The sequence below is a fragment of the Pygocentrus nattereri genome, chromosome 17 (assembly GCF_015220715.1).
Source record: "Pygocentrus nattereri isolate fPygNat1 chromosome 17, fPygNat1.pri, whole genome shotgun sequence".
Lineage (NCBI taxonomy): Eukaryota > Metazoa > Chordata > Actinopteri > Characiformes > Serrasalmidae > Pygocentrus > Pygocentrus nattereri.
In genome coordinates this window covers 2129535-2153258 of record NC_051227.1, presented here as the reverse complement: position 1 = coordinate 2153258, position 23724 = coordinate 2129535, and the positions used below count along the sequence as shown (strand labels likewise).

General features: G+C 39.3%; 1 protein-coding gene across 1 annotated transcript in view; it reads right to left on the bottom strand.

The window, feature by feature from the left end:
- The window catches only part of zgc:172282 (leucine-rich repeat and fibronectin type III domain-containing protein 1-like protein), a 158273-nt gene that overhangs the window by 44645 nt on the left and 89904 nt on the right, over positions 1-23724 (bottom strand). The window contains exon 3 of the mRNA XM_017708869.2: positions 10805-12202. Coding sequence (XP_017564358.1) covers positions 10805-12183 — 1379 coding nt within the window. The 5' untranslated portion in view covers positions 12184-12202. The remainder of the gene's footprint in view (positions 1-10804; positions 12203-23724) is intronic.

Below are 23724 nucleotides of genomic sequence, written 5' to 3'. Positions count from 1 at the left end.
ATATATATATATATATATATATATATATATATATATATATATATATTTCCATTTTAAATGTGATGCTACAACATGTTCTAAAAAAGGTCAATGACGTGATGGGTATAAAAACATGTGTTTTAGAAGTAAAACATAAAACAGTGTTTTAGAAGTAAGGATGGGGAGGAGTTCACTACTCTGTAATCTGTTTGTCAACATAAAATAGCAAATAACTTGTGTGTTTCATCATCTACAGTACATAATAACATTAAGAGGTCTCTGTATGAAGGGGACAAGACCAAAAACCAGTATTTGCTGGCTGTGATCTTTGAGCTGTCAGGTGGCACTGCATTAAAAACAGATATGAGTCTGTAGTGGAAATCACTTCATGGGCTCAGGAACACTTCTGAGAACCACTGAATGTTGAAACAGTTTGTTGCTGCATCCACAAAGGCAAGTTCAAACTAAAACACAAAGAAGAAACCAAATATAAACAGGATCCAGGAATGATGTCACTTTCTCTGGGCCCAAGCTCGTTTAAGACGGACTGAGGTGAAGTGGAAACGAAACGTCCTGTGGTCAGCGAATCAACATTTGAAATTCTTTTTGGAAATCATGGACAGTGGGCCAAAAACCACTAGGCTTGTAATCAGTGCAGAGCTCAAAAGCCAGTATTCATGATGGTATAGGGGTGCATTAGTGCACATGGCATGGGTGACATGCACATCTGTGAAGACACCATTAATGCTGAAAAATATATACATGTTTTGGCAACATACGCTGCCATCCAGATGACGTCTTTTTCAGGGAAGGCCTTGATTATTTCAGCAAGACAATGCCAAACCACATTCTGCATATATTACAACAGCACTGCTCCATAATAAAAGAGTCTGGGTGCTAAACTGGCCTGCCTCTATATGTATATATATATATATATATATATATATATCGCTGTTCCCAGGAGAAAACCAGATCTTACTAATAACACATTAAGGGTTTGTGGAGTTCACACCCTTTAATGCCGGAGTCTAGACATGACCTTCCTTACAGTCATCTTAAACAGCTCATCAGTCATTCGTGATGGATAACACATTAGTCCTGCCTCCCAGTTCACACATTAGACATCAGGCCTGATTGAGCCTCATCCATGTTCATCCAAGCAAGCATGCCTGGTTACTTTTCTTTATATTTCAAGCATGACTTCAAACCCTCAACAGTACACATTTGTTTATTGTTCATTTAACTGCAAAGAAAGTGTTTGTTTCCCCAAGTCCCCTTTCAATTAAACGCTTAACCTTCATAAGCGCAACAGCATATATAGATTTTGACAGTGAAATCATGCAACATCACCTGAGCACAGATAGCTATGTTACAAATGGGACTTGTACCACGTCAATATTATGTTGACATAAGCAAGTGAAAAACACCATTGCAATTATAAACAATTGCAAACAATTAGGGATTGGAACCCCAGGAATCATTTTCTGTATAAGGGTAATATAAGAAAACATGCACTAATATGAAAAATTACACAGAAGCCTCAACAAATAAATATGTTATCAGATGTTTCAGTATTGAGTGTGAGCACTCTTTGCCTTTAACACAGCTCACATTATTTTCAGGAAACTTGAGGAAAGGGATGTTTGAACTTCCAAAGTTTAGTCTTAGACACTGGTAGCATTTTCTGCTCTTCAAACTCAAACATTTAGTGGTGTTGAGATCTTCATTTCTCAGTAACAGCTTCTTTATAGCTACACATCTTTCAGACTGATAGTGTTGAGTTGTCTTCTCACAGTTGATTTTTACCTCTATCAAAGACGAAAGCTTTAAGTACTGTTTATCTGATGAGACCGTTTGATGGCCTACCTCTCTTTCAATAATTGTTTGAACTGCAGTTTTGAAAACTTTTTTTTTTCACTTATGCTCTATGCAAGTGGGTTATATATCTGATCTTATATCTTATATCTAATTTCATAAGAAATATCTCCTGAATAACTTGTACTTAATGGCTGTTTTGACAAGGAATTAAATAAATGAAAAATAGTCTATGTCTTTTTTTTTACAGTAGTGAATATCAGTGTATTTTAGAAACAATGATACAAATAAGCTTCTTGGTGGTTTAGGGCCCCATATTAATGTTTGTTGGGTTTAAATTCAAAGCATGGCAAGTGTGTTAGAACTCCTACTGGAGTACTGCTGGTGCCAATATCCATGTACTTCCACTAGGCCACCAGTGATCTCCTAAAACTGCTGCCAGCAATTTATGGTTCAGATTCAGTCAGTCAAACTGAATTTATGTCCACTAGAACTCCAGAACTATTCCAGCCACCACAGTCATTTGCCACTCAGACAAGACTGGTCTTTGTCATGACTGTCAAATATTAAACTTTCTTCAAAAGTAGAAAGGGGAAACAATGGCAGTTTTTTATCCATGAGTTTATACACAGCAATCGACAGCAAACAGTTGGAGGGAAGGTATTTGATGCAGAGTTTGTGACATCAATCATAATTACAGTGTGCTTTTCAGAGCATATCATGGATACATAACCACTGACAATCTGCAACAGCCATTATAAAGCAAGCAAAATTAGTCCTGTTTAATTGGTTTTGGTGCAACACTCTGTGGTGGAAACATATAATTGCATGCAAAGTGTGGAAGAACATTTTGTAACATTGGTTGTGCTTTGGACCCAGAGCGAAATCTGATGACTGGGAGTGCATTGAAAGAGTATTCGAAGTCAAATCTCGGCGAACAGCATGTCTTACAGAGATGGAAGTGAATCCTTCACTATTTTCATCATATTTTTGTGACCTAAACATTGGGTCTGACTTTTTTTTTAACCTGTGCATGCAACGTTAACATGCAAAGATGTATGACATGGTCTGAAAATACTCCCTGCAAATGTGACTCGACACCTCTGACTTTTAAATTATTCTTATAGCGTGTTTTTTTTTTTCCTCCTGACTCAGTAATGCTGCTTGTTTCAATGTTAACAACCATCTGACATAGTGCTGCTTTAAATGTGGCCCTACTGACGCTCACTGTCTGTTACAACCGATCAAACCAATAAAACTAAGAATTTCGATATAGATGTCAGGTATCATGAAACTGTTAACCCTAATAATGGTATATGTTTGTCATCTCGCCCAGCCCTATTCTCCTGGACGAAGTTTATGGCTGGAGCAAGAAGGCAAAATTTAAATAATGCAGAGTGTAGGTTACTTGAATGTGAGCAACCAATCTTGCTAGCTTGTGTGAATGACTGATGCACATTATGAAAATTATAAAACATAAATAGCATAAGCTGACAGTTTATTCTGATTGTAAGCTTTGGTGTAACATTAAAAATAAGCACCAGCACACAGCCAGTCAGATTGTGCCCTAAACGACATACAACACCATTTCCAAAAAAGTTGGGAAGCGATGTAAAATATAAATAAATGTAAATAAAAACAGAAATGCAATGATTTGCAAATTTCATAGAGCCATATTTTATTCACAGTACAACATAGAACACACGTGAGATGTTGAAGGTGAGACATTTTACCCTTTCATGAGAAATATTAAATATACAAAATTTAGAACTTGATGGCAGCAACACATCTTAAAGAAGTTGGGACAGGGCCATGTCTACCACTGTGTAGCATCCCCTCTTCTTTTAACAACAGTGTGTAAATGTTTGGCAAGTGAGGAGACCAATTGCTGGAGTATCGGGAGAGGAATGCTGTCCCATTCTTGTCTGTTTTTATTTACATTTATTTACATTTTACACAGCATCCCAACATTTTTGGAATGAGGGTTGAAGTTCCTGTTCAAGCATAGAGATCCACTGTGAAATATGGTGACAAAAAGCATCAGAAGACACATACCATTATATTCTGTTTTCAGTTTAAAGACTAATTATAATTCACCCTTGCCTGACTAAACTGTTTTGCTATTTTACTATAATATTTATTGTGTGCATATACAGTGTCATATGCTACAGTTCACCCTAGTGCTACATGCAAATTTAATCACCATTCTTTTGCATAGCAAGAAGTAGGTAAGTGTGTGCAATTAATTTTTCATCATCAAATGGCATGTCTGGGTCTAGCCAGGTGCTAGAAAGCATAATTTTAGAAGTCACATTTGCCCTTTAATGCTGCTTTGTGTTGGGTATAACTGAGCTTATTTCTAGCACCAGAGTCATTTGGATTTGGAGGATTTGCAGCTTTGGACAATGAGATTATAGATACCAGAGTTCAATGGTTGAGTTATCACAGCAGCCACCAGCCTCTGTGATGATATGACTGCTCATCCTAGAACTACTGAAAGCTCTGCAGCTTGTAAACTGAGTGCTGAATGACAGCCCCTTGAATAAAAATCTCGCTTGAATTTGCTGGTAACCAGCACAAGGGCTAAACAAGAGTACACAAGGAGGGGTGGAGCAAAGACAAGCAGGTTGCACCAACCATCTGTCCTCTATTTGAACAATGAGTATAACAACCAGTTCACAAACAGGGCAATTTGTAGTGGCAGCTTTTTAGCACAATTTAAAAGTGGCCTAACCAAACATTTTGGAAAATTTCAATGCCCCCCTTATCCTGTTTATCAACATCAACTCATTCCTACAATAGAACAAGGACTACTACTGAGCTGGTAATATTTGGGTGGTGGATCATTCTTAACATTGCAGTGATACTAGCTTGGTTTCCATTCAAATGTTTTACCAATTTTGAGCAAAATTCTGAAAGTATGGTGAAATAAATTAAGCAGTGCTTCTGATTAATCAAACATCACCTGGAAACATCACTATATACACACACACACACACACACTCATTTAGGCAAGTAGAGGTGGTCAAGACAACTTGCTGAAGTGCAAACCGAGCATCAGAATGGGGAAGAAAGGGGATTTAAGTGGCTTTGAACGTGGGTTGCGGCAGCAGTTGAGAGAGCAGAGAATCCCAGATGACCCTGTCCCCCACAGCTCCCTCCAGCTCATTCCCAGGGAGCCCAAGCTGCTCCCAGGCCAACTTGGAGATATAATCCCTCCAGCAGGTCCTAGGACCACCCTGGGGTCTTGTCCGGGTAGGCCATGCCTGGTACACCCCCTGGTACAGCTCCTCCCGGATGACCAAGCTCCTCACTCTATGAAATAGAGTGTAGCATGCCACCCTGTAAAGGAAGCTAATTTCCGCCGCTTGTATTCACGATCTCGCTCTTTTGGTCATTACCCACAGCTCATGACCACAGGTGAGGGTCAGGATGTAGACCGACCGGTAAACAAAGAGCTTCACCTTTTGGCTCAGCTCCCTCTTCACCGCTACAGTCCAGTACAGTGACTGCATTATTGCTGCAGCCTATCCCAGCCTGAGGTTAATCTCATGATCCCTCTTCCCATCACATGAACAAGACCCCAAGATACTTAAACTCCTCCACCTGGGGCAAGTCCTTTCCCCTTACATGGAGTGGGCATGCCATCCTTTTCCTGGCTAAGACCATGGACTCAGACTTGGAGGTGCTGACGCGCATACCAACCGCTTCACATTCAGCTACAAACCACTCCAGCGAGCGCTGGAGGCATCGATGTTATTCAGCCAAAAGAACAACATCATCTGCAAATAGCAGAGACGCCACCTCTGGCCTCCACACATAATGCCCTCCTGACCCGGCTACGGCTTGAATATCATGAACAGGAGTGGAGACAGGGCACAACCCTGGCAGAGTCCAACGCTAACAAGTCAGACTGAAAGAGTCTGACTTAATGTCATGTATACGAACACAGCTCTCACTCCAGGAGTACAGAGATTGAATGGTAGTCCTGGCAGTGTGATACCCCAATAGTTGGCACACACCTTCCAGTCCCCCTTTTTGAAAATAGGGACCACCGGTCTGCCAGTCCACCGGAACTGTTCCTGAGGTCCTTGCAGTATTGCAGATGTGTGTTAGCCACGACAGCCCCACAATATCCAGAGCCTTAAGCATCTCTGGACGAATCTCATCCAACCCCCAGTGCCTTGCCACTGAGGAGCTTATCAACTACCTCAGTGATCTCCACCAAGGAAATGAAACTTGACACACTAGAAGCCTCTGGCCCTGACTCCCTTCATTGTGGAAGCTGCCAGTCAAAGCCGTGGCCAAAAGCTTGTGGATGCCTCTAGGAGTGGTAACCGAAGAACCTCCTGGTGGACACCGGTGATGAGGGGGGCAGTCAAGCTGAAGAAAGAGGCCTTTAGGGACTGGTTGGCCCGAAGGACTCCCAATTCAGCAGGTAGATACAGGCAAAAATGGTGGAAGCCGCAACTGTGGCAGAAGCAAAATCCAGGGCATGAGAGGAGTTTGGTGAGGCCATGGAAAAAGACTTTCGGTCAGCCTCAAGGAGGTTCTGGACAACTGTCCGGCAACTCAGGAGCAGTCGGGGTGGCTGAGCCCAAGCTGTATTTGGCAAGGGTGGAGAAACTCTGACTTCAAATGAGGTTATTGTCAGTCGATGAAAGGAGCACTTTGAGGAACTCCTTAATCCAGGAGACATGCCTCCCTACGGTAGGGAAAAGAGTATTTTCACATTATATCAAAAACTGAAAAATAGATTCTTATGTGCATTTTTAGGTGTGGATCACATGGTAACACTTTATTTGAAGGGCGTCTACATAACACATTCATATCATGTTACATAAACACTTCATAACATGTTCATGAATGCTTAAATCAACATTCATAAACTATACATGTTTTACATGATATTAATATGGACTACAATGTCAGGGATAAAGCTAGGTCATTTTTATCCAGAGTCCAGAAATGAGGAGTTTCACTGAAAATAATAAGTTATTCAAAATAAAAAATCACAACATTTATTTTGAAAAACATCTTTCGGTAAAATGATATTGTAGTCCATATTAATATCATATAAAATATGTATAGTCCATGAATGTTGATTTTAAGTAAGATTTTTATGTAAGATGATACGAATGTTATGCAGACACCCTTTCAATAAAGTGTATTTATAAACCCAGTGTTGCTGGAGTCCTGACTGTGTATTGCAGTGCTGAGAATGATCCCTGCCCCAAATAATACCTGCTCAGTGGTGGTCTTGTACAGTCCTGGCCATTGATGAATGCAGTAAATGGAGACTGTGATCTGTAATTGCAGAACTACAAAATGCACCTGTGTGATAGTGAACTTCATGAAATGGACAACGAGTGAAGATATATCTGCACAGCAAACTTGTGTCTGCAAACTTTAGTGCCCATTTCCTTTTGCACAGTCCATTTTTTCCCATAATGTTAAATTCAGCAAATAAACAGCATTTGCGCAGACATCTGCTCTCTGTAGAAGATGCGTACTTATTTTCGCTTAGAAAACCAAAATGTAGGATTTAAGCTGGGTGACACAGAAGCTTAAGAGATTGTCAGATCAGCACTCACATAACACATTTGATTATACGTAGATGCACAAACACACCATTATAACAACTCAAATTTTTACATCCATCTTGGATCACAGGAAGCCATTTCCAAAAACATGATGTGCAGGGGATGACAACACCATGTGTGAGCTGTAATCTACTCTTGGCCCTGTCATAGGAGCAGAGCTGTCAGACACACATGGTCATAAAACCACCGTCAGAGAACAAGAATCATTTGAAAAAGAAGTCTTCAGTCAAATATGAGTGTTCTGTCCACACTGTGTGTCCCCTACACTGCACAGTGAATCAGTGAATACTCATTTTGATGACTCAGTGCCCTGTTCCACGCTCCCGGACATTGGACTGGCTCAATGCATGGGGGAGCTGTCAGGGTTCCGACTGATTTCACACAGCATTCAACTGCATCAAAGTGTCACCAGCATCAGAGTCAATAACTGATCCCAAGCGGCTGTGCAAATGCGAGGTGGCCTCAATGGACTGTATCAGAGAGGTGTTCTTTCCCCTGACTTGGGGTTTTATCCGTGAAAACAGAATAAAAATCGCTCAAATACCTTCTGGAAACGCTTACTGAAATGTAATTAGGAAGGGAATTTTGCAGGGATTTGGTATAGCCTGAAAAAGATAGGACGTTGAGAAACAGCAGCTATTGGCTGTACATTCTGGATGATGTCTCTGCGCTCTCATGCGTAAGCAACAAGCTTGGCAAGCTGAACTTCTCATTTGGTCGACCCAGTTCCTCTGCGAATTACACTGATTCACTCTTAATCATATTTGGGCCTTGTCTTGTTTTGCACTAGGGCCTGGCAATGTTCTCCATTCTATTGCGAAATTCACCACTACCACCCCCAACCCCCAATTTTGTCCACAAATTACAGCTTGAGGGTATTTGGATATGTGTGTTCATACAACTTAAGTTGTACACAGTCGTCTCCTCCTCCAAATCAATACGAGCAGAGGCAGAACGTAGTAGTGTTTGTGACCCAGCTTCAAGCAACCAACACTCAGGGATTCCAAATGATCTGTGAATTACTGAAGACTTTCACCAAACACTGTTTTGGGAATTTGGTGTAGCAAAGCTTTTAACATATATGCGAGAGATGGCAACGGTCCAATACAATTTTCATGTGAAATATCTGAATATAGCCTGAGAAATTTCTATTCAAGCCTGACCCTGATATCGTTAGCCCAACAATACCATTAACACCAGTAAGTTTTGAGTACATAACTAACCCGGGCTTAACAAAATTCTGTCTGAAACGGCTTCAAAGTATAAATCCATTTGCAGTTCATTATACATGATATATTAACAAATAAAACTATGTTTTAGATATTTGAAAAATAACTTTAAATAATATATAGGCTAAATATATTATTAATTATTATTATATTGTAGTCTCAGTTCCACTTTTCATTGTATTGTAAGCATTGTCTTGAGACTGGACTTGAGTACTACAACAGTATCGGCTAAATTACTGCAGAGTAGATATAATAGTCCTTATTAGTATAAGTTCTTTCATCTGGATACACTTTCCACAATAGACTGGTCTCACACTGTGCCATGCTGATATAGCAAACCACTGTGCTGAATCAATTCGCTGATTTATTTCCCACACATCAATTTTCTCACAAGCGTGGGACTCCGCACCTTGGTGCTAAATTCCATCATCAACACGAGTGGGTGATTTCGGCAAGATAGATTACAAAGAGTTTTAATTTGATGAAAGTAAGGAGAAAGAATAAAGGAATGAGAAAAAACTAAAAGGCAGGGCAAATGATGTCTGAACTTGACCAAACTTGACATGAGCTGTCACTGATCATCTGTCATGATCAGCAGGGAAAACAGAATGTATCCGATCCAATCCTGTAAGAAACAGGAATGCAAGGGACCAGGATTTCAATACTGAAATCACTATCTGGGGGCTTTTTATGTTGCATCATGGGAAAACAAGCAGGACAATAAGCAGGCTAACAAAGGGCAATGCCTTACTTGTTTTAACTTGACTATAAAATGTGACTGCAATTATATTATATAAGTATATTATATTCTGCTTCTATATATCACTGAATGTTATATACAGTAATTGTACAGTACATTGTACAGTAATGACAGTAATTAACTGAATGTAACCGTGTTGCCAGGGATGCGTTCTCAAGGATGTGACTGAGAAAGAAGAGACAGCATACCCAACTCTGACATAGCTTTTTTGCTAACTATGTAAACGATTGTAATTGATGTTAGTTAGATACACACACACACACACACACACACACCTACACACACACACACACACACACACACCCACACACACACACATCTTCTCCCTCAGGGTCACAGGGGGTGCTGGAGCCTATCCCAGCTGTCATCAGGTGGATATTTAGATCTAGAGACAGCAAACATATCTTCGTCTGACAAAATTAGCATACAGTCCACTGAGGAGAAAAGTCCCCATGTAGAAGACAGCCAATATTGCACAGCGTTGGCATTAGCTGCTTTAAAGAGGCAGTTTCTGTTACTTATCCAACCAGCGATGTTATAAATGAAGAGACTGGTCACTGATTGAAATATGAATGTGAATGTTCATAACATTCAATAAAAGTCCTGCCCTTCAAGAAAAAAGCCAATCAGCTGGCTGGTTACGCCGCGAACAGATGAGGGCCAACAATATCGTGTCACCAGCGGGGAAAGCTTCACCTTGCTGGGGAGATTCACACTAGCACAGGAGCCAGAACAATGCGGAAAATAATTTTTTGTGCGTTACTGAGACAAACACTACAAACTATTTGTGAGGTTTGGTCAGATTTTACCAGTGAATATCATCGGTTTTAGAACAGGATGTCCTATAAAGGCTTTGATCCAATGTTACATGATCCCTACATCAGCTTGACATGACAACAAAAATGCTCTACAGTAAAATGTCACCAGGAAAATGGGTGTATGTAAAAATGCACCATCCAGACCAATTAAGCATAGAGGACGATGCCAAATTATAAAATGTGAAGGAGTGTGCCGTTTCTAAGTATAAGCCAAGAAAGAACTGTCATATCTGTGTCCACCTCTTCGGAGTCTACCTTGTATAGTACTTTCCAGAAATAAAACAAAGCAGTACTTAGTCCAACCATGTTGAAACAAAAATCAAATATCTTCTCTATTTTTGTCCCTTTCTTCACAATATACAGAGGCAAAAGTAAATCCCCAAAATACACACAGAATAAAATCACACAGTGAAAATGATTCGCTTCATGACAGAAGTATTCTGCCAAGGCATAAAGAAGGCACTGTGGTGGAAGTGATAATTACAATCAAATTAACACCTAAGACAACATTCAGGCCTGGTCAAAACTATATAAAGGTTCAGAGACACCAAATCAGTATGCCTGTCACTTACATGATGACTAATAAGATTAAATACTTACCTGTAGACCAAGGTGTCATCTGATGAACTGTTGTACTGAATCTGATACATCCTGATCCCAGGAAAATGCTGTTGTGAAGGCCACCTGATGAGAGCTGAGTTTGCAGTAAGCTCCGCCAGGACCGTTTTCTTCTCCTGAGTCCTTGTGTCATTGCTAGAAGATGAGGTGGACTTGGCAGATGTCAAGATATCAGATGGCCCTGGATCAGGCTCCCGGACGCGGTTAGTGCTGTTGGCTAGGTGAGGAAGTGGACTCACCACCAGTTCCACAGTGCCTGTAGACTCCCCAGCAGCATTAGATGCAATACAGGTGAATACTCCTGTATCTTTCAAAGAGGTGATGTTTATCTCCAGGCTGCCATTGCTGAAGGTCAAAGTGCGGGAATTGTTGGATATCAGACGACCCTCGGGAGAGATCCAGTGGACATCTGGGTCTGGGTCACCATTAGCTTTGCATTTCAGGCTGGCAGGCTGGCCTTCCATGGCCAAGATCTTTGGAGACCTCCTTGTAATCACAGGTGGATCACAGATAAACTCCTCCTCTGGAATTGTCCAGAAGTATTTAGCAGTGAGATCAGGAGGAGAGGCACAGGTCTCCAAATCATCCTCTCTTGTAAGCCTCCTCAGCCAGAGAAGCTCACAGTTACAGTGGAGTGGGTTTCCTCCAAAGCTAAGAACAAGCGAGGACAGTGGAGAGCCCTTGGACTTGGCATAGACTGGTATCCTAAGAAACAAAGGATCAGGAGGAATCTTTTTCAGTTTATTGGAGGTCATATCCAGTCGAGCTAGCTTGTGCAGGTTGGAAAAGACTCCTAAGGGAACGTGCTCTATGAGGTTGTGGTCCATGTTGAGAGTATTCACATTGGTAAGCCTTCCAATGGTCTCCCATGGGATGTCCACCAGGTTATTGTATGATAGATCCAGATCTTCAAGTGTTCCCAAGAAGTCATCAAAAGCATGTGGGGAGATGTTATGGAGCTGGTTGTTGGCTAGAATAAGGTGCCTTAGGTTGGTGAGACCCCGAAAGTGATCGTCCGTGACCACACTGAGACGGTTGCTATCCAAGTGCAGCGCCCGCAGCCGTTTGAGGTCAGCAAAGGTGTAAGGCATGATCTGGCTGATGGTGTTGCGTGACAGTGTCAGGTGTAGGAGGCTCGTCATGTTAGCAAAGTCCCTCCTCCTTACTGCTGTGATGAAGTTCTCAGTGAGACGAAGTTCCACCGTCCGCCGGTCAATCACCGTGGGCACAAAGAGCAGACCTGTCTTGGCACAGAGGATGGCGAGTGATGGCGACAGATTTTGGCACATGCAGCGCTTCGGGCAGAGCTGTCCTGAGGCAGAGACCGCCAGCACCAGCAGGGAGAAGATGAAGCGCTCCATCCCTCAGTGCTCTGGGAAACTGCAACATAAGTAAAGAGTCTACTGTGAGAATACACAAAGCACATTCTAAGTCATGTTTAAGTATGAAAGAAAGGTCCATTTTAAAGTGAATACAATTGATTTTTAATTTTAATTTAAGATTTTTCATTGTTTCATTTCTAAGTGCCCTCTTTCAACATCCCTCATCAAAGCAATGGTTGCTTAGCAAGATACCATAGAAACTAGCAGTTTGCACTGACTTCAGCCTCTGTTCAACTCTTTTTTGAAGGAAAAGGAAAAGCCAGGTTGGTATAAATGTGCTTATTCACAACATATTCATTAATCCCTAATATCTAGTACCTATTAAATCAAAAACAGTTGACATTTTGGAGGCGTTCTGCATATTTAGCTAGACTACTACAGTAATTTACACTTTCTGTTGCACAACTACTTGCAATGCTTTTATGAAATCCATGCCAAGCAGATATACACCGATCAGGCATAAGCTTTTTACTACGCTCATTGTCCATTTTATCAGCTCCACTTACTGTATAGCTGCACTCTGTAGTTCTACAGTTACAGACTGTAGTCCATCTGTTTCTCTGATACTCTGTTACCCTGTTCTTCAGTGGTCAGGACCCCCATTGACCTTCACAGAGCAGGTACTATTTGGCTGGGGGATCATTCTCAGCACTGCAGTACCACTGATATGCGTTTATATGCTGATATTGCGTTAGTTTGTGCTGGTCATCCTCTAGTCCTTCATCAGTGGTCACAGGACGCTGCCCACAGGACGCTGCCCACAGGACACTGTTAGCTGGATGATTTTGGTTGGTGGATTATTCTCAGTCCAGCAGCGACACTGAGGTGTTTAATAACTCCAGCAGCACTGCTGTGTCTGATCCACTCAGACCAACGCAACACACACTAACACACCACCACCACTGCAGTGTTACTGCAGTGCTGAGAACGATCCATCACCCAAATAATGCTCTGTGAGGGTCCATGGGGATCCTGACCACTAAAGAACAAGGTAAAAGGGGGCTAACAAAGTATCAGAGAAACAGATGGACTTCAGTCTGTAACTGTAGAACTACAAAGTGCACATATATAGTAAGTGGAGCTGATAAAATGGACAATAAGTACAGAAACAGAGAGGTGGTCATAACATAATGCCTGATTGGTATATATGTTCCAGTATGTATGTAGGTTATGAATAAAATATCTATTACCCAGCCCTAACTCACCCCTCTCCATAACACTTCATTATGTTCCTCAAACCCTATCATCATATCTACTCTAAAAATCTGCTCTTCATTTCACCTACATTTTAAATAGTGTATCTATAAATGGTCACATTTGTAATAACCACTTGTGCCCTCCTTCTGGAATAGGCTCTTCACTTTCCTTCCCAGGCAAAAGAGATACCTTTTGACAGAGATTCAGGAATATCTTTATATATCTTTATACTTTAGAATATCTGTGACTTCAGAGGCAAAATTAATCTTCTTTCTACCATACCAATCCACATGATGGATTACTCAAAACTTTATATGAATACAGATGGTTCATTGTATTTAACTACAGATTTTTCTATAATATGAAGAAGTAAATAAATGGGGCGATTTCCAGATGAGTGAACGAAACTGCAGAGTGATTTCATGCTTTAATGTCCTGTGCTCTCTTTGGATAGGATCCGGTTTAACAAACTTCAAAGGATTTATCTAAGTCCTGACTATCTAACTTGCAGATATGTTACAGTTATTTCAATAATATTAGTAATACTGCAACCCATTGTAAACAAAACAATAGATACATTACTTGAATGTCTATTGCAAACTTCACAAGTGAAGGTTAGAATTATCATAGCAGTAGGTAACGCTACTATTGTCAGCATGTGCAATAGCAATTTCTCTCCACCACCCAAAATTATATCAGTCCCTGCATTGGTGGGCCATTGTTGCGAGTTTTGTATCATGAATGCTAAGTGTTGGGGCATTTGGGTAATTATGAGTCGAACTCATCCACAGGCGATTCACAGGCTTGTTGTTATTGGGCTGAATTTCCCCACTTAAAACGTAAGAAGGTAATGTTAAGTCAACCTAAATTCTCATTAAGGATGATTTATCATATTAATTAAAAGACTTTTTTTCAAAATCTTTCATCAATATTGATTTTTGATTACCATCCGTCAGTGTGGAAGAGCTTGGAAAATACTCCCACCATTCACATCTATTAAAAGCAAAATAAATAAATAAAAAAATAAAATAAAAAATCTGTTTCATTTGGAGAAATCACACCATACAGAAGGACAAGTTGTTAGGATTTCCAATTCATATTGACTACAGTAATGAATTTTGTATGTTTCAAACTGCAATTAAACAAAAAAAGCTCTTTCAATGCATTTTCAAACAGTTCACTGCTCATACCGTTAAGCCCTAAAACATATGTTAAGTCTTGTCTATAGATGATTGCCAAAAGTATTTGCTCGTCTGCCTTCACACGCATATGAACTTGAGTGAGATCCCATTCTTAATCCTTAATATGGTGTTGGCCCACCCTTTGCAGCTATAACAGCTTCAACTCTTCTGTTCTGGGAAGGCTTTCCACAAGGTTTAAGAGTTTGTTTATGGAAATTTTTGACACTGATGTTGGATGAAAAGGCCTGGCTTGCAGTGTCCGCTCTAATTCATCCCAAAGGTGTTCTATGGGGTTGAGGTCAGGACTCTGTGCAGGCCAGTCAAGCTCTTCCATACCAAACTGGCTCATCCGTGTCTTTATGGACCTGCTTTGTGCACTGATGTGCAGTCATGTTGGAACAGGAAGGGGCCGTCCCCAAACTGTTCCCACAAATTTAGGAGCATGAAACTGTTCAAAATCTCTTGGTGCTGAAGCTTTAAGAGCTCCTTTCACTGGAATTAAGGAGCTGAACCCAACTCCTGAAAAACAACCCCACAACCAAATCCCTATCACAGCACCACGCTGGAATTCACTGAACTCCTGAGAGTGACCCATTCTTTCACTAATGTCTGGAGAAGCAGCCTGCAGGCCGAGGTGCTTAGGTTTATATACCTGTGGCCATGGAAGTGATTGGAACACCTGAATTGAATGATTTGGATGGGTGAGTGAAAACGTTTGGAAATATAATGTACTGTATGTTATTGAAAAATGAATGACATTATAAGATGACATTCCAAGACCCAAAATAAAACTGTTAAAAATAAATAAATAAATGTAAATGAACACAACAACACCTACCACAAATTGTTTGGAAGAACCAAGAAAACCAAACGGCTACAGTAAATGCTACTGGAACATTCAGTGGGAACATATTATGGTCAGATGGGACCAAAATAAAGATTTTTGGCAACAAACACCAGAAGTGGATTTGACGTGAATACAAATATAGCCATACATCAAAGTACTCCAACCCCACTTGAGCCCCATTGTGGGGCAATTTATCTTCTAAAAGCCCTGGACAGTTTACCTGCTTTAACAGACTCCTTCAGATACCAGCAGGAAAATAAAACAAACAAAAAAAATCTGACTGCCTCAGCTAGGAAGCTTAGACTGGGCCATAGTTTAAGTCTTCCATCAGGACAATGATCCAAAGTAAACCTCGAAACACAAAAATGGTTCTAGGACCAAAGAACAAAGATTTGTTAAGGCCACCACCTTAGTCCCTTGACCTAAACCACATAGAAAATGCTGTTGGATGAGCTGAAGAGGAGAGCCCACAGTGTGGACCTTTGAATCTGAAGGATCTGGAGAGGTTCTGTATGGAGGAGTGTTCTCAGATACTTTACCATGTGATCTCCAGTCTCATGAAGCATTATAGGAAAAGACTCAGAGCTATTATCTTTGCAAAGACATGCCGCACAAAGTATTAAATGAAGGTTTACCCACCCTGCCCCCAACATAGAAGTACAGTGTATACCTACATACAGAAAAATTCGAATTAATATACCAAAATTCTACAATAGCATACTGAATTCTGCAGTAACCAAAGGGTTAAACAAAATCAATATCTTATCTTATATTCAGGTATTGCTAGATTCTTCAAAGCAGCCATCCTTGCTTTGATGCAGGTTTACTCACTCTTGCCATTCGTAATGCCAATTAATGAGGATGTGTTTTTTCAAACAGGCTTTAAAACGTTGCCACATATACTAAGCTTATAGCATATCAGATTTCTTTGTAATTATAAGTCTTTCGATCAAAAAATATTTAAGATGATAAAAAACATCCATTCAGTCAAACGTGGCCTGGTACTTGTTGAATTGTTCAATACCCCAAATTTTTTAATCTATACACAAAAACCTCAGTGATTACAGTTTGTCCAGTAATAATGTTTGAAGCACAAGTAATGTAACTACTTTATAGTAACAAGTATTAAACTAGTGTGTGGTCTACTGGAAAGCATTTGCACTAAATAGATCAACTTAAAGGCTGTGATGTTCAAAATCTGAATTCCGAAAATCCGAAGATACATGTATTTGCAGATAAGCAGTGCCATAAATTAGAACATTTTTCTTCCATTTTTGCAAGTAATCCACATTTCTTTGGAATTTACATCTGTCCACAGGCACTGGGGAAGGTGAAGGTTTAGGTGGAGCAGTAAGCAGCATATATGTGACATGTAAACCATTATATTGCAGATTTTTCTACCTTTGAATTTTTTGATTATTGTTTTAGAGAATGTCTCATGATGTGCTATAATGTGATGAGGTATACACATGTAATTGACACCACTGATGAACACACAACACAGTCTTTTCTCTGTCTTTCTGGACGAAAGGTATTCAAATTCAAAGTTTTGGGAATTTGGACGAAGGTGTAATTACATGCAACGTGGGGAAGAACTTTTTATAATTGTACTGGTGCTTCAGACCCCTTCCCCAAGTGGATGAATCTGATGATAGCACGTACGAGTGTGTTCAAAGAGAACTCATGTCTTCCGAGTATAAAAGTGAATTATGTATTATTGTCATCATACGCTCCTCAGTATAATATTGATTTTGCATTTGAGATCTAAACATCAAACCAGAGCTTCTTTCTCACTCATGTACATGTGATGATATAACTTAAAAACATATGATGTGGTCTTACAAAACACCTGCAAAATACAGCCCAACACCTTTGACTTTTAAACGACTAGTTCAGGCTTTACAGGGAGCCAATTAAAACAAAGGTGTGTTATACATAACCTCAAGTCAAGGTTCTCCTGAGAAGCCAGAACTTTACAGTATATTGCAGTTCACCTTTATTGATAGCCTACAACTTATGTTACAATTGAATATCTGAATCCCAAAATTAAAAGCTGAATACCTACCCAACACACTAACATCTAAATAGTTAAAAATTCAGGTCCAGCCCTAAGAAATATGACTTTTTTTTGAAAATAGACTAAATTAGCACGGCAATTAGCAGGTTGCCATTTTTCTTGCAGCATCAAATGGTTGCTTTCTCTCTCATCGTCTGAGCAAGGAGCTAAATGTCTAGTTGAACTCAAATAAACCATTCGGCCTTTCTAACATTTGCTAGAGCGTGGTACTTTCCCAAAGGACTGAGTCTAGTATAACCATATGGCATCATCACACTGCAACAGTGGCATTTTAACATTTTAAAGTTCAGTTGTTTTATTTCATTAATTTTTTTTTAGCTGCACTTAAATAATCCTAAAATCTAAGAGTGCTGCAGACCCCTCGGCACCCTCATTTCCCGCGTCCATGTCTGCCTATTCTCAGTGCAGTTCTTCTTGAAACAGAGAAGACACCAACTTATCCACTTCAAACATGTAGTGCCTATAGCACTTTGCTGTACCAGTTTCAAATGAAGCTGCATGCAAATCCTTTGTAGCGAACACAGAAACCCAAGGGATTTTTTTTTTACATTTCAGTGCACACAGGCGAACCCCTTCTCCACCGATGCTCGAAACTACAGACATGAATTAATCTGATTCTTTAGGTGGTTACTTGAATGCCTGTTAAATATTCAAGAAGACTTCTCATCCTATCTATTCCTAATAATCCAGAATAGGCCTCCTCTGTGAATTCACATAGAGACCTAAAGCAGTTAGCACTTTCTCCCAGCTGGCAGAGAGAACGATCATTCTGCTAACGTCAGATCTTTTGCAAACTGCAAACCCAACAGGACTTCAGCGTGTGGAGCAGCAGACTTCAGGCAGTGCATCTTGGGCCCTAGAGATGCTCCAAATCTCTGCTCCAGCTTTTCTCCTACTGACCATCTGTGTTAAAAGGGAATGATGAATTCTCCCATATAACTGCTTCACTGCTGCTAAAATAAGCCTATACATTATTTAGCACAGCAGATTGAGCACAACAATTATAAACTCTTGAGCCTTTTTTAAAGATTAGCAGCTCCCTCCACTACCTTATGTTGTAGAATTACAGATCTTCACAGAAAAATGTGACAAAGAGCTTAATCAACTCAGCATAAGCCTGTACATGGCACAGGCTCATGCAGGTATAAGGCTTTGGCAAGACTCAGCAGCTACCTGCCAAACAACAAGGAAAGCAGCATCTGCTTAACACAGCATTGATGTCTGCAAGTGCAAGAACGGTTCAGACCCCATTCGGACGGGTTTAGGGACACATGAATGTTATCAGCAGATTGTTAATGGCAGGCATGTGTATGAAAACTCAGTTTCCATGTTTTTGTGTGGAAGGATGAAACAAAGAGGAGAGCAATATTATGATACTGTATCGCTATTGTGATAAACTGTCTTAACATGCTTTTCTAAAGACATCATGGGTATCATACAGAATACTGAGCATCTGTTCTATTACCAAGGAAGCCTAATTAGTCCCATTTCATTTGTATGTGCAATGTTGAACAAATTGTTACTCAATTTTTAATAGCATTATTTATATAAGGCACAACTGCTGCATTTGGCTGTTCCAACTTATCAAACCTCACACATGTATCACACAAGTATTGTATAAGTCACATAAGTATATTTTTCATGTTGGCCACCTCTAGAAATACAGATATGCTTGAAAATACATCAAAGTTTATGCTGTTTTTTGCATGTGTTGCATAACTAACATCCAGATGGGTCTATAACATCAGGTTTGATGTTAACACCATCTTATGAATATGACTCCCCCTTGTTTTTATCATTATATACTCATTGCTTTTAGCCATCGAGCTATGCATATACATATATACATCATCTCTACACCTTTTTACTCTACAGAGTGAGTCAAAAGTCACAGGACACCGTTTCATTTCAGAAACGAAAGGAAAAATGACATCTGAGTACCCCAGGAAGTGATGGGTGAGGATGTCTATCTTTTAGGTTAGATCTGGAACATGGCCACCATATTGGATCAAGGGTAAGGTTTTCCAATGGGAAGGTGGCCATGTAGCATATCAAAGACCAGAATTGTCTCAGAAATCGATTGTGGTTCAAAAGTTATCAACACAGAAAGTTGCGACAACAACCGAAAACAATTGTTGGATTCTGTGTCTTCAGCTCTGTGTTCAGCACCAGGGACAGCACGTTGAACATGTCAAATAGCTGTGCACCACAGGTAATGTTCCCAGTTGTTGTTGCAATTTCTGAGACAATCCTGGTCTTCTTTGATATGCTACAAGACCACATTCCCATTGGAAAAACTTGCCTTAAAAGATCTCTCACCCATTACTTGCTGGGGTATTCAGATATGTCATTTTCCCTTTCGTGCCCTGTGACTTTTGACTCACCCTGTATATTTGGCATCATATTCAGATATGTGACAAGGCCTTAGGATGTTAAGAATGATAACTGTCACTAAAAAAAGAACAAATCTGGACTAACCATGCTGCTTGAACTATAGCATGTGAAAGATGTGGCTAAAGGAAAAAGATCTTTTTTCACTTTGCTTCTCTACACTTCCTTTTGGTTTAATGTTGCTATTTGAGATCAGATGCCAGGGATTGAGAAATTAGTTCCAATGTTCTTTGCCAATTTTGTCTCTGTCATCTAATTGATTTTATTTATGCATGTACTTTTTATTTATTTATTTATTTTTTACAATGGATTTATAGTTAAAACTGAGGTTTGAACCAGCTAGTAAGTCATGTGCATCTGAAGTCCTGAAGAGCAAGATGCTTGGAAGATGGTTTACGTTAAGGGTCACACTTGAAATGAATTGAAGCAATTACTTAAAATATTCATTTTTTTGGTGTATTAACTGTTCTTTAAGCATTAGTTACTGTTTAAGTACTCATTAATTAGTAATTGCTTGTATTGTTTATTTACAGTTTAGTTTGTCATTAGTTCAAAGCTTAGTTACTCATTTATTGTGTACTACCTGCGACTAATAATATTGTTAATGGACTGATAAATGTGTTTTCTCCTATAAATAGCTAGTACTAGTACTTATGCCTTAGTCATGTTAAGTAGCTTTTAATCAATCTACTGGTGTGTTGTTACATTTTTCCTCTGCTCTCCTTGGGCTTTACTCATCACTTTCCTTCACCTCTACGTCCTCAGAGCTGTCTTTACATTTTCAACATTTGTTACTTCTTACTTTATATTGTTAACCATTAATTACTACTTCATGTGCAAGTAAAGTTATGGTGTTCACTACTGATATTCTAACTATACTACAAATTCCAGATTAAGAGCTGCCTATACACGCACTTCACTGTGAATCAGAGTAGAAACTTGAGTGGGCATACCAGTTAGGCCTAAAACACAGGCTGCTCATTTAAAGATATATGTAAACAGCTACCCTTATAAACATCAGAAGGAAATATACACACATATATAAAGTGCCAACAAGTTCTTTTTGGAGCAATACCATGGAAACTCAGTCTTGGAACCCTACAGACCCTGTATTTCGAGGTGCAAGTTTGGAAAACTTGTTTTAGGTTAATTTAAGCTGAATTGTTTGGTATATTGTGTAGACTCATTCATTCAGATTCAGATTCCTTTATTGATCCCAGGGGGAAATTGCAGTTGTTACAGTTGCAGCCATTTACGTAAAAATAAACACTTTACTAATAATTGAAGACAATAAATAAATAATACGATGTATTATATATATAAATATATAATATAAATTATATAAATATAATAATTATAAGATGCGAATTGATAATGTATATATCTTTACCCAAAGGGACACAAAGCCAAGCAGAGAGAAGTCAGTTACTGATCCAGTTTTAATCATGAGTTTGTAGTGTGATAAATAGCAAAAACGATGACTCTACTGGGAAGAACACAAAGTAGTAATTAATTAATAACAATAAATCAATATAAGCGCTTATAAGTACTAGTTAGTTCTCATTTTACCTTTTTATTTGAGCAAACATGTTTATCAGTCCGTTAGCAGGGTTTGAAGCAGCAGGTAAATACACAGTTAAGGAGCATATCAGCTTTGAATGAATACCAGTTACTTCATCAGTATGAAGGCCAATCACTTAATCAGTACCTAATGTTTAATAAGCAGTGTATTAATATATTGATGTTAATTAATAATTTGATGTGTAATTACTGACCATATAAATATCAATTCATTTGCAAACCTAAATGTAATGTATCACCAAAAACTATCCCTTTACATTTGTAAAGATGGTTCAAAAAGGTGGTTTATAAGTTCTACAAACAGTGTTTTTCTTACAGAACAGCTTTGAACAGGATGACTCACAAATTTAAACGTGTGTAAGACGAGCTAAACTGGAAAAAGTGATAATTTTAAAATCATACCTGAAAATGAATAAAAGCAATAACATATATTAATGTTCCATATAACATGTAAAGCACAGGTTAGTCTATGATCTAATTTTGTTTTGCATCTATGCTGCTTTCTTTTTTTTTTTTTTTTAATTAACTGCTTTTGATGGGGTTTACACTTTTGGTTGAGTGGTTACTTCGTAGCATCACCCTCCATCTTCCCAGCTCCTTCTTACTTCAGTACTTCAGTCAAAGTAATAGTTGTGTTTTACAAAACCAGTTAAATGTGTCCACCGTCCCAAAAACACCTTTCAGATTAACATCAACAGAAATATGTGACAGAACTTTAACAAGCACAAAACTCATGTGCTTATCAAAGAGAAAATGAGATCTGAAGGAAGTGTTGTTTGGCAGTTCTAGCAGGTCTTCTCATACACACACACCATAACCCTGACCCACTCTCCTGTCATAGATAATAGCAAAGCAAACACATCCTGGGCAATCACAGAATGCAAGAATACCTCAGCAGGCCGTGAATTAGACTTAAAAGACCAACACATTCACATGCATTAAGCTGTCATGCCACAGCCCAGAAACTACTACCCACACAAAAGGGATGTCAAGCACAGTCTGAATTTCAGTGAGGTGAAACTTCCCCACACTTTAATGTATTTAAAGCTGTAATTCTGTGGTCATGCCACTGTATCTGAAACACTCCTGCTCGTCAAAAAATAAAAATTATGACACCCTTTCTGTGGCTCTAGTTATTGGATTTACAACTTAAAGCAAGATATTCCACATGGGATTTGTCATAGACCATTAAATACATCTTTTGTTTGCTCAGTGTGAATTTAATAAGGGAGGAGAATAAGGATTTATAATGATGTCTTTCCTTATAACATTCCGTGAAATGTGTTATATCCTTATACAACACAGTTCCCATGTACATTTAGCAACGCTTAAAGGAATACTGTGCCAAGCAGAGGCTGGGAAAAACTGTTTTTGTAGGTAATAAGGTTAGATGCAAGTATAGTCTAGCACAGAAGAAAGCTCCACTTTAACTGTTTGACTATTATAAAATATAAACATCGATCCAGTTCACGATTCAAATTTGTTAAATGGCCGATCAATTTGAAAATGCATCATTTGAAAACACCAGCTGGCCTTCAGTGAGACTTTTATTCCAAAATTGCTTGGAATAAAATCACTTTTCATGATTTTTTTTCTTTCTTTCCCGTAGAACGTTACCATTTTGGAGATGTATGGTTTGGTTTTGACAGCTACAAGATATATACATACAATATACATGCATGACTAGAAAGATGAGTAAAATAGAAATGAAAAAAAAAATGTTGCTCTATTTGTAGGTCACTTCTCAAATGTATCCTAACTTGTGACGTTGGCCACATTAAGGCCTTAGCACAAAATGGTCAGATTTGTATTGCTTCCAGTGAAGCACATGTTCAGAGAGTTCCCAATCCATCAGTGACACTGAGGTGTCATTTAAAACTCCAGTAGCACTGCTGTGTCTGATCCACTCAGACCAGCACAACGCACACTAACACACCACCATCACATTTCATCAGCTCACTGCAGGGCTAAGAACGATCCACCACCCAAATAATACCTGCTCTATGGTGGCCCTGATAAGATATATACATTGAGAGGTCGAGTTAATGAATGAATACCCTTCCCATAATTTCCATGTGCACATACATCACTGACTTAAGCCCTTAAAATCAAAATGCTTTAAAGTGCTCCTTGGAGACTCTGACAAGCTACATCTAGGGCATTCTATCTTTTTTCTGTTGTCACGCATATAGAAGAGCATGTGAAGAGAAACATACACTATGCAATCCATGACGCAATCAGCAGAG